The sequence below is a fragment of the Moschus berezovskii genome, chromosome 9 (assembly GCF_049115385.1).
Source record: "Moschus berezovskii isolate FMDL1 chromosome 9, NW_MosBer_1.0, whole genome shotgun sequence".
Taxonomy (NCBI): Eukaryota; Metazoa; Chordata; class Mammalia; order Artiodactyla; family Moschidae; genus Moschus; species Moschus berezovskii.
The window spans coordinates 16,418,240-16,430,000 of record NC_142468.1 but is presented as its reverse complement, the minus strand read 5'-3'; the positions used below and the strand labels follow the sequence as shown (position 1 = coordinate 16,430,000).

The window sequence follows — 11,761 nt, the reverse complement described above, 5'->3', positions numbered from 1 at the left end:
AGTATTATGAATCAGGAATCAAAGGCTCAAGCCTCTTTTTAAAAATCAAGGGTCTCATGTTTGTGGGAGAGTGGGCCACTGTGCATGAGTGTTCGTGTTGGAGGTTGACAACTCTGAGTTCAAATCCTACCTCTGCACTTAATAAAGGCTCCATGACCTTGGGCTAGTGGGCTAATTTCATTGTGCCTCAGTGTCTTCATATGAGTATATGGGGGTTATTGATTCCTAACCTTATGGTGGGGAATTGGGAGAATTAGATGATGATATAAAAATCCCCAGTGTTTAAAGTGTTCTAAAAACACTTTAAATATATATAATTATTATCTTTCTATCCATTTAGCACTGATAGCTGGAAAAATATCTAAGTATGGAATCTTTGGATATATATACAGTTTTTCCATCTTAGAGATGGGGATAATGACAAAGGTTTCCTATGAAGATTATATTTTTAAAAATCTATCTAAAAGTGGTCCTGAACTGAACTGAAAAGTGGTCCTAGGATAGAATTTATTTTCCCCCAGGATTCAGTATGATCCAGACACATCCAGGGTCATATTATGTTGGGAGGAGCAATTATTCTAGGATTATGTCCCCACTGGCAGCTTCTTACAGGTCATCTCGTTCTAATACTTTATGAGAACTGGCTCTAATGGCACGCCAGTTACTTGCCTTTACCCCTTTGTCTGTTGGTGACTGTGCCCCATCAGATGTCTTGTTTCATCCTTGAGTGATCCTTGGGGCTGTGGTTTTTCCAGGGGGAAGGTGTGACAGTTGGAAGAATCGGCCTGACCATCGCTGTTGCAGGAATGCTTGGGACTGTGATCTCAAGCATCTGGCTGGATAGGACGAAAACCTACAAGTAAGTGACTCTTCCTCTTGGACTGAATTGGAGACCATGTTTTGAAATGACATGTTCATTGGGAACATATCTCCAAGGATGTGATTACAGCAGCTGGGGTCTGAGTAGTCAAGGAGGCAATTCAACTGTATCTTCCTGGAGGCTCAGTTTCCTCATTTATAAAATGAGGGAAGCAGTGCCTTCCCTGTGAGGACCATAGGAAGATTAGTTAGAGGACGTCAGGCCTTTCCGAGTTCCATCCCAAGTAGATCATGGAAGGAGCAGAGGAATGAGAAAAGAAACATGGAAAAGGATCAACTGTTGGCCGTATGTGAAAAAGCCAAAGAGTAAGGATGAGAAGGTGGTTCCATTGCCAGGTTCCCATGGCTCCTTCATGGACTCCATGGGGTTAACCAAGGTGCTCTGTGCTTCCAACAATTTTCAGTGTATTACCTTGCAGTTGCTTCCACGTCATTGGTAAATATTGTGATATGGTTTAGTCCTGATTATCCAGTGCATTTCTAAGAGCCACTAAGATTTTAGTGGATTGCAGGCTAATCGGAGAAGGAAATGGCACCCCACTCCAGTACTCTTTTGCCTGGAATATCCCATGGACGGAGGAACCTGGTAGGCTTCAGTCCATGGGGTTGCTAAGAGTTGGGCACAATTGAGCGACTTCACTTTCACGTTTCATTTTCATGCATTGGAAAAGGAAATGGCAACCCACTCCAGTGTTCTTTCCTGGAGAATCCCTGGGACGGCGGAGTCTGTTAGGCTGCTGTCTATGGGGTCGCACAGAGTCAGACACGACTGAAGCGACTTAGCAGCAGTAGCAGCCAGGACACTTACTAAAAACACAGATCCCTGGGTTCCACTCCTCATGGATGTCAATTCAGTAGGGGAGTCTGCATTTAGAAATCAACCTAGATGCCTTGATTCAGTAGCCAGCCTTGGACAAAGTGCTCTGGAAACAGAAGCTCTGTTTGTTATGTGTGTCCCATGCTCCGCATCCACTGGGTGCTCAGTTAATGCTGCTTAGTGGGGCAGCTGCCTGGGCTGTCCTGCACTGGGCAGGATAGTATTCTGGGCTGCTTTTTCAAGGCCTCTAAAGTTTCCAGTGTCTGGAGGTGACAGACAGCAGCAGACCTGTTCTCTGCACACAAACCCGCTTCTGTGAGGCTCTGGTCAGACCAGGGCTCCCTCTGGCTGCCCTCAGCAAAGGCCAATTGAGGCCCTCCCTTGGGATGTGGCTGCCTGGCTAGACACGAGGAAGAGCCCGGCTGGACGTAATTACTGCTGGCAGAGCTGGGCTGTAGCCTCGTTTCTGCCATATGCTGGTTGCTGGTTTCAGGCAGTGAGAACTGGCCTCCCTTGAACCAGGGAATAGCAGCATCTCTCTTCCAGGCTTGCTCTGTGGCAACAGAAAGCGGGGATTGGAATGTTGGCGGGGCCGGGATGTGGGCAACCAGATGATTCAGATGAACCAGAAAAGACAGTGAAAGGGCTGGGAGGACACTGCAGAGTCCAGCTGACACGGTTCCTAGTGTCATTTGATATCTGCATCCTGCAATCAGCATGGACATTCTTCTTTCCACTCCACTACTTGGGCAGAGAAAGGGTCGGGGAGCTCTGTCGTCTGGGCATTTTGGTGCCTGTTCTTGCTCCCTGAGGCTCCCAGGTGTGCCCCCTTTGGTTTGGAGACTGGAAATTGGATGGTTAGGTCCATTTATGTCTGGCTGAGGCTACAGATAGTTTTGCAGACAGGCTAGTAGATTAAGAAGCAGCTGTGTGTAAAGAAATATGGCAAAAGGTGAGCTTGTGGGGTCCGCAAGGGAGATGGGTGTCCATGGGGTTGGGTTCTGCAGCGGGAGGGACTAGATGCAGGGAGCAGAGGGAGAAGAGATGAAGCCCCTCTGACCTCAGCAGCTGCTCTGAAGACCCAGGAGGGTGAGGTATCCTTCAGAGGCTGTTGCTCTATTCCAAAGACTAACAGGGTGTTAGTATTCCTGTGGCGGGGGGGGCGGGGGAGTAGAAAGAGAACAGATTTCCAATCCCAGCTCTGGGTTCAAACCTTAGCTGTGCGTTTACTGCGTGAGTGACTTTGGACACGTAACCTGAGCCTCATGTTTCCTCTTTGGTCACATTCAGGGTAGTTGTACAGACTTTTCCTGCACGCCTTTTTTAAGAGTTGAACGAAATACTAACTGCATGTAAAGGGCTCAAAAGAATTCCTGGCATCCAGTCACTGCAATATTAGTTTGATGTAAGCACCGTATACACCTGCCGGCCCCACCGTGTTTCTGGCTTCAGCAGAGATTGAGGGAAGGCTCTGAGCTTTCATGGTCTGAGTCCTGATGCTCGTGGCCAGGGTGCGCAAGGAAGTGCGGAGTCCCTGACCTCAGTCAGGAGGACAGGGAGAGGGTGCCTGTCCAGTGCAGGAGCCGGGGCCACAGCAGCCCTGAGGGGCAACCTGGGGGGAGCGGTGCGTGGAGGGGCAGGAGCAGGGTGAGTCCGAAGCAGAAACCAGCGCTGATGGCCTTCCGAGGGACCAACCGCGGGACACGCACCCGGGAGGGGGCGCAGCTTTCTCCCTTGGGCTTTGGAGTCAGGGGCTAGTTCAGGTCTGGAGAATGTTCTGTCAGCAGCACTGTTAGGACTGGAGGAGTTCAGACTCAGCGGGAAAAGCTGTGCTGCACGTGAGCAGGTGGCAACAGGGAGGACTCGGAGACGACAGAGGCTCACAGTCAGGGCCCTGCCCGGCACTGTCCGGGGGTCAGGGGCGATGCAGACAAGCAGAGTGGGCTTCTTGGTCCTTTGATGGACCAAAGCTGATGTGTGTCCCATTTTCTTTCTTTTTTGGTGGAAGAGAAGGAGACGAAAGAGCTGTGCCCTTCTTTTATGTAGGTAGGATGTGTCAAGTCCAGGTGCAGAGTGATCTGAGTGAGAGGGGTCTACAGCAGAACACACTTGCCTCAAGATGGCTTCATACTGTCCTGGTCTGACCCTTGGTAGCTCTGAGCACAAGAACTATTTGTGTGGTCATGGGTCTTCTGTCCACTAACCACATGGACACCGTGTTCATGTGAGTAGATGTCCCAGCACAGAGCAGAGGACTTGACATATAGTAGGTGCCCGAACTGATGCTAAAGCTGAAACTGCAATACTTTGGCCACCTCATGAGACAAGTTGACTCACTGGAAAAGACTCTGATGCTGGGAAGGATTGGGGGTGGGAGGAGAAGGGGACGACAGAGAATGAGATGGCTGGATGGCATCACCGACTCTGTGGACATGAGTTTGAGTGAACTCTGGGAGTTGGTGATGGACAGGGAGGCCTGGTGTGCTGTGATTCCTGGGGTCGCGGAGAATCGGACACGACTGAGTGACTGAACTGAACTGAACTGAACTGAGGTGCCTGAAGGATGGAAGGGAGGGAGTAAGGCAAGATCCTGGTGAAGTCTGCGGGCCGTCACCTAGAACCTTCGCCTCTCTTTGTAGGGAGACCACCCTGGTACTCTACATCATGACTCTGGTGGGCATGGCGGGGTACACAGGGACCTTGAACCTGGGACACCTATGGATAGTACACATCACTGCTGGCATAATTGGGTAAGTTTCACCTCTCACCTGCTTAACTGGAAAGCACCACCGCATGGCTCCTAGAGCTCTGACCTCCTAGGCAGCAATAGAAACCCCTCTGCTGCCTCTCACTGATCTCCAGAAAAATGGAAATGGTGGCCAGGGGTTATGTTCACTTATCAGATTTCAGAAGGCTCCCTGGGGGTTTCCAGGCCCATCCATGCTGATGAGATGGACCGCGTCCTTCACAAATCTCTAGGAGGCTAGGAAATGTCTTGTCTTTATGAGCTCTGCCTGGAACAACAAGGGGCCACAGAAAGCACACAGGTCTGGGAATCAGAAAGGGTGGATCCTAATGTCAGTTATGCCGGGGACTGTCTAAAAGCACAGGCATGTCTCATAACTGCTCTGAGACCCAGAAGATAAGAGTGGCCTGCCATATGTATGCAGTTGTTAGAAGTAATGAGAGTGATTACAGATGTGAAGGCAGCAGAAGGTATGGTGTGGATATTAGATCACAGAACTGGCATTTTCTAAACTTGTATGAGAAAGAGCCTGTCCACAGGGATCTCTGCTCATTGTCACCTCCCGATTATTTTTCTGTGGGCTGTACATGAGTGTGTGTTTGTGTGTGTGTGTGTGTGTGTGAGAGAGAGAGAGAGAGATTGAGAGATTTAGTCCTGTTTAGCTGGCACCTCTCTGAAGGACACTCAACAGTCCAAGCCCCTCCCCTTGAGTCCCAGAGAGCTATGGAGAGGCTGGTCAATATCCAGGGACTTCCCCTGCCAGCCCAGGGCTGTGTACCCATCACACAGCAGTTCTCAGCTGAGGGCTGAACACTCCAGGCATCCCAACCCCTCCTGTAAATGCTGACCCTGTCTAATTGATGGTTGGATGCAGAAGGAACAGGGATCCCCAAAGGGCTGCTGAGAAAATAGCCTCAGCTTCTTTCTGGCCTGCAGGGGTCCCTGTTTCCTTGGCCTGGCCTGATTTTCAAGGGCCTGGAATGTCTTGATGGGAAGAAAGACAACAGGCAAAGTCATGGTATGGAAGAGATGGGCTCCCATCCTCCTTGTTCTGGATCCTCCATTACCTTGTTTCTGTGATCTGGTCGTCAGCTTCTCCATAACCGGCTATCTCACTCTGGGGTTTGAATTTGCCATGGAGCTGACATACCTGGAATCAGAAGTTGTGTCGTCCGGCCTCTTCAACATGTCTGCCCAGGTAGGCCTCTCGGGTGGTGGCCTTGAAGCTGTGGGTCTTTGTTCCCTGCCAGGCTCAGCAGGTGCAGGCGCTGCATAAGGGCAGCTCAGCTCCCCTGTGGGCTGCTCGGCTGGGCTCATGTTTCCAGTCTTCTCCGTGCCTTTGAAGGTATTCGGGATCATCTTCACCATCGTCCAGGGCCAGATCATGGACATCTATGGAACCATGCCTGGGAGCATCTTCCTGTGTCTTCCTGACCCTTGGGGCAGTGCTCACTGGTGAGTCAGGGCCTCAGGACGTTGTGATGCTCTGACTGCACCTGAGTTTATGCTGTTGGCAGATTCAGACCCCAGTGTCCTGACTGATCAAACAGATTCGGGACACTGGTGCAGGGGTGCAAAGCAGAGGGCTCGTGAGGAAGTATCTCTGGGAGGCGTGAGCATGGGCTTTGCCTCCACCCTACCCTCAAAAGACCCTCGTTGGAACCCTGCACTGTGACACTGACCTCCGTAGCTCTTTGACCTTGGGCAGGTGGACCAGCCTCTGGGAGCCCCACTTTCCTAATCTGTAGAATGGAGATTGCTGTGAGGATTGGAGCACTGTGTGCAAACTCCCTGCACATATCAGGAGTCTATGCATGGAGGCCAGTGTCGTCACTGGCGTCTTCCTGTCTGGCACAGCAGTGGTCCCCCAGGCTCTGTCAAGCTGGCTCGTGGAACCTCCAGATCCCTGGAAGGTCCGAAGGAGGAGGGATACCCGTGACCCTTAGGAGAGTAAGGGCTCCCTCTCGTGGATGAGCTTGACCATTGCTCTGCTTGATAACTTGCCCTTCTTTGTCATCCCTTGATCTCAGCATTCATTAAGGCCAATCTCCGGAGGCAGAGGCTCCTGAGACTGTGAGTATGTGGGAGGTGCTGGCTGAGGGGTGGACACAGCCTTTGCTGAAGCTGTGGCATTGGGAGGAAGCGGGGGGGGAGCGCCCAGGGGACTGGTGGCTGTGAGAGCCGCCCAGCGTCACACACGTGGAGACAAAGGGTTTCCTCCACGGGGCTCAGCCCTGCTTTTCTGCTGGCCTCTCCGGGTTTTTCTCCCGCTTCCTTCCCTGCTCCGGTCCCCAGAGCCAGTCCCTGTGTCACAGTCTGCCGAGCCACACCCTCCCCGGGGTCCTGAGACAAGTCCCGAGGCCCCGGCTCCTCTCCTTTCAGCCCGGGGTTCGTGAACGGAGAGGAAAGGTGGGGGGCTGGCTCCTTCATCTTGTCATAGCGGTGGTGGCCCCGAGGCAGTGGCTGTCCCGGCATGTGGCAGGCCTTCAGGAGGTGCCAGGGAGGCACCAGAGCCAATGGGTTGCCAGCAGGACTCTAAAAGTACAAGTCAGGAAGCAGGCATTGGTTGTGAAAGAGGAGAGGACCATGAGTCTGACCTAGAACAGAAAAGTGCTTCCCAATTGTTCTAATGGGCTATGGAGTATTTTAATCAAACTGTTAGGTTTCAAGTCTGAGCCAGGATGAAAGGAATTTTCAGCTCTAAGAAGGAGCATAGTAGGATATATTCCTTTAAAAACAGAAGAAAAGACCTAAAGCTTATTACAGAGGTAATACATGTTTCTTTGTAAAATAACTTTAAAAAATATGGAAAAGTGTAGAAACTTAATGGTCACCTGTAATTGCATCAGCTGGAGATGAGGTGCTGTTATTTTTGCATTTCTTATATATGTCTGTGTCCATATATAATAGTGTACATAGCTGTATTTTTTAATAGAAATGGAATCTTGTTCTATGTGCTTTTTTTAAAAAATTTGTTGCCAGCGCTTTATCAGTTTATTAGTTTCTTACAATGCACTTTCCCCCCACTTGCAGCATACCTTTAATGACTGCTGCTGCTGCCGCTAAGTCGCTTCAGTCATGTCCAAATCTGTGCGACCCCATAGACGGCAGCCTACCAGGCTCCACCATCCCTGGGATTCTCCAGGCAAGAATACTGGAGTGGGTTGCGGTTTCCTTCTCCAATGCATGAAAGTGAAAAGTGAAAGTAATGACTGCACAATGTTCTAATAACTGCACATGGATAAACATGATTTAATAGTTTTCTTGTCCAGGAACATTAAGGTTGTTTCTAAATATTGTTTTTAAAAAATACTGTGATCAATGTCCTAGAAGCTGGATCTTTGGGCATGTTCTTTAGCAAAGTATTTCCTTGAGTAACGGGTCAGTGGTCATGTCCATTTTTAAGACTTTGATATGTATTACTCCGGAGAAGGCAATGGCAAGCCACTCCAGTACTCTTGCCTGGAGAATCCCATGGATGGAGGAGCCTGGTAGGCTGCAGTCCATGGGGTCGCTGAGGGTCGGACACGACTGAGCGACTTCACTTTCACTTTTCACTTTCACACATTGGAGAAGGAAATGGCAACCCACTCCAGTGTTCTTGCCTGGAGAATCCCAGGGACGGGGGAGCCTGGTGGGCTTCTGTCTGTGGGGTCACACAGAGTCGGACACGACTGAAGTGACTTAGCAGCAGCAGCAGCAGCATGTATTACTCAGCTGTCCTCTAGAAAGGTGCTGTCTATACTACTTGTTTACATGACTCTCAGAGTATGTAAGGTCAAAACTGACGTACTTACCAGTTTGAAAAATCTTTGCCAATTTCCACAAGAAAAATTGAATCTGAAACAGGTGTATTTAGTCCTTTTGATGATCGGATGCTAATCTTTAGGTCTTTGTCTTTTGATCTCAAGCTCTGGAGTTGGCAGTGGGCAGCAGGGAGCAGATAGAGGGAGGCGCTTGGGACAGGACGTTCAGTGGGGACACAGGGAAAGCCTGGGACAGGAGCGGTCTTCTCAGGAGCCTGTGAGGACCCTGGCATCACCCCCGTGGAGATGATCTGGTCCCTGCGCCACAGACGAGGAAACGTGATTGGGACACTTTGGTGAATAGATTGTGAGCCTGGGTAAAACATGCCTGTGATAACAGGATGGATTCTAGTAAAAATGTTTCACTTTGAAATGTGACCCACTGTGTGAAGTGATACAAATTTCGCTATGTTTACTTTATAATCTGTGTTTCCCTTTCAGTTCAGTTCAGTTCAGTTCCGTCGCTCAGTCGTGTCCGACTCTCCGCGACCCCATGAATCACAGCACGCCAGGCCTCCCTGTCCATCACCAACTCCTGGAGTACACTCAAACCCATGTCACAGAGTCGGTGATGCCATCCAGCCATCTCATTCTCGGTCGTCCCCTTCTCCTCCCGCCCCCAACCTTTCCCAGCATCAGAGTCCTTTCCAGTGAGTCAACCCGTCGCATGAGGTGGCCAAAGTATTGCAGTTTCAGCTTTAGCATCAGTCCCTCGGAAATGGAAGTCATACTTGGCTGATATTTGTAGCAACCAGAGATAACTTAGTAAGTAACATTTTAGTCATTTCCCTGTGTGTTTCCTGTGGGAGCACTGTGCATTGGGCTTTCTACCCTGCCTGTTTCCTTAGGAGAGTCTGACAACCTTTCTACACCTCTGCCCCCAGCCCCGCATCTCCATGTACACATGTCCGTTTCCTCCTGTTCCTGCTTCGGTGGGCCCACATTTCCCTGTCTCACAGGCAGATCCTTGTCCCGTGGCCCAGGGTTGTGATCCGGGAGGTGGTGCGGGCTCAGTCCTGTCCTGTGGACTGTGGGGAACAGCGCGAGTCGGCCCAGGAGGCCAGCGGGTGCAGGCACTCACGGTGCCGTCCCGGACACTCCCCGTGTCCGTAGCTCCCTCGCTCCCCTGGCCGGTGGACGGGGGTCAGAGTCACGCGGGGCTGCTCCCAGGGACATCAGGGCGGTCAGAGGGCGTCGTGAAGGAGCCGTCATTTCCCACCGAGGTGGCGGGGGTGAGTGGGACCTGCAGACCGTCCCAGGACTTCAGTCTCGGCGCCAGGGGACGACGGGGCAGAGCTGCGCTTTCTCATCAGTGAGGTGGGTCATCGGCAGAAAGAGCCAGAGCTTCCAGCGGGTCAGGACTGACGCTGATGATGAGAATCTGTGTTTGGGTTTCCATTTTTCTCCCGGTTGGTAGCTCTTGGCCCAGAGACATAAGCCTTGTTAGGTTGTGACTTCAGGGTGGTGGCGCTGAAGGAGGCGGGTGTGTGCATGAGTGTGTCAGACAGGAGGTGGCGTGAGTGGTTGAAGGCGGCTGCTGGCTCCTGAGTGAGGGCTCCTCAGGGCTGAGGCTGAGCTGGTGCCAACAAGTTAGCAAGATGGAGACCAGGAAGCGGGATCTCCCGCTGTTGCCTCTGCCATGGGTGAACCGCCCTTTGTCCAGCTGACGTGGCCTGCATGTGCTCCGCCAGCCTCGATGGTCAGAGCTGTGTGGGGCTCGGCCTGTGCTCGAGGCCTTGTTGGGAACGAGATGAGCCCCTGAGGGAAGAAGCAAGGTGTTCCTAAAACAGCAGACAAACGCCCAAGTTGGCAGCAGCACTTTAGGGGCCTCAGAGCATAATCTTCAGGGCATATTAATCCCACCCGGCTAACAAGCGTGACCCTGAATACCTTCTAATTCTGTGCCACCGTCCCCAAGAAATCTGATGACAAACTCAGCCAAAGTCTCTTTTTCTATGGGGAAACAATATTCATATATAAAGTCTCTTTTTCTATGGTAAAACTACATTAATATATACATATTTTGAGTCATACTGCATCCGGTCTTTATAACAGTTCTATGCTGCATCTGTTCCACACACGTGGTAACCATATTCCTCACCTGGGGGCTGCCCCTGACCGGGGGTAGTCAGCACTCCTGAGCGGGGTGCAGACCTGGCCCTTCCACAGGCACGTGGGGGTCCATCCAGGTGGGGTGAGGCTGTCAGGAGGCGAGGGTGACCGGAGCTCAGTGGCACTCACAGTGAGATGGTCCCTGGAGGCTGTGCTGTCCCGGAAGGCTGACTTTTTCGCTCCTCCTTTGCTCCTGTCGTGACGGTGTGTGTGTCTGGGGAGCCCTGTGTGTGACCGGAGCCCCGGGTTCCCCCCAGATTCCAGACGCACGGGCAGGCAGATACTCAGCACGGTGGAGTCCCTGCCTCCTCACCCCAAGGGCGGTCCCCTTGTCTGTCTTGTAGAAACCCCAGGAGGGGGAGGAGGTGGAGGACAGCAAGAGCAGCAAGGCCCCCACCACTGTCCAGGAGGAGCACTTCTGAGAGAGGGCGGAGGAGCGACTCGGGGGACTCGGAGCGCCCCCACCCCTCCAGCCTGCACAGCTCTGCCTGCAGCCCCGCGGCCTTCACCCGAGCAGCTACTGGGGGAACTGGGAGGAACATCTGTGGCTTGGAGGACAGCGCCTCTGCCTCCTGGAACCCACTCCAAACTTGCCCCATCTCCATGGGGGAGATGCACTTTTCCCCACAGGCAGGTAGGTGCCCTGCCTTCCCCCTGCAGGTTCTGGGAGCTGGGGAGGCAGAGAGAATGCTGGAGTCGGTCCTGGCTGCTGCCTCATCCCCTGCTCCAGCCCCTCTCTAGGGAGAAGTTCTCCAGAGGAAGGGCGAGCCCAGCCCACTGCCTGTGTCCTTCACTGCAAACTCACCTGAATCATTCCCCCCCGAGAATGATCTCCAAGGGTCTCCCGAGAGATGAAAGGAAAGGAGAGGGGGCCTTGATGGGACTCGGGTCTGCTGGGTTAGGTAAGCGCGTCCACCTCTGGGGGGCAGTGTTTGCAGCCCCAAACCCTCTCCTCATCCCTCTTCCAGCAACAATCCTTTCTCAGACACCCTGAATTTAAAGGGACTCCTTTCAACCAGCCCAAGCTGACCTGTCCTGCCTTGCCTGCTGTCTGGCCTTACTCATGGGCTTGGGGAGAATCACCTCAAAATAAGACGTTGTTGCCAGTTCTCCTGTGCCTTGAGCTCTGCAATCAAGACGCCTGTGCTGTTTTGTTGTGCCCACTGCCTTGGCCTCAGCACCTTGGAGTTGCCTGCGTGGCAGCGGTGCTTGGGCCAGGACCTGAGGTGAGCCCGCCGTGTCTGCACCTGTGTGCACAGATACTCTGTACGTGAGAAAAGTCAAACTTCTGGTAGGAGGACTGAGTTAGGGGTGGGAAGGAAGTGGACAGTGATGGATTTTTACTTTTGATGAGGCCAAAGTGTTTACTCTTCAGTCCCTTAAAATGAATAAACAAAATGT

General features: G+C 52.1%; 1 protein-coding gene across 1 annotated transcript in view; it reads left to right on the top strand.

Annotated features, from left to right (window-relative positions):
• LOC129563294 (choline/ethanolamine transporter FLVCR2-like) overlaps window positions 1–11,757 on the top strand; it is a 28,192-nt gene extending 16,435 nt beyond the window's left edge. The window contains 7 exon segments of the mRNA XM_088840181.1: window positions 756–859; window positions 4,336–4,446; window positions 5,535–5,640; window positions 5,788–5,861; window positions 5,863–5,897; window positions 10,705–10,994; window positions 11,329–11,757. Coding sequence (XP_088696307.1) covers window positions 756–859; window positions 4,336–4,446; window positions 5,535–5,640; window positions 5,788–5,861; window positions 5,863–5,897; window positions 10,705–10,994; window positions 11,329–11,634 — 1,026 coding nt within the window. The 3' untranslated portion in view covers window positions 11,635–11,757.
• The last annotated feature ends 4 nt before the right edge of the window (window positions 11,758–11,761 follow it).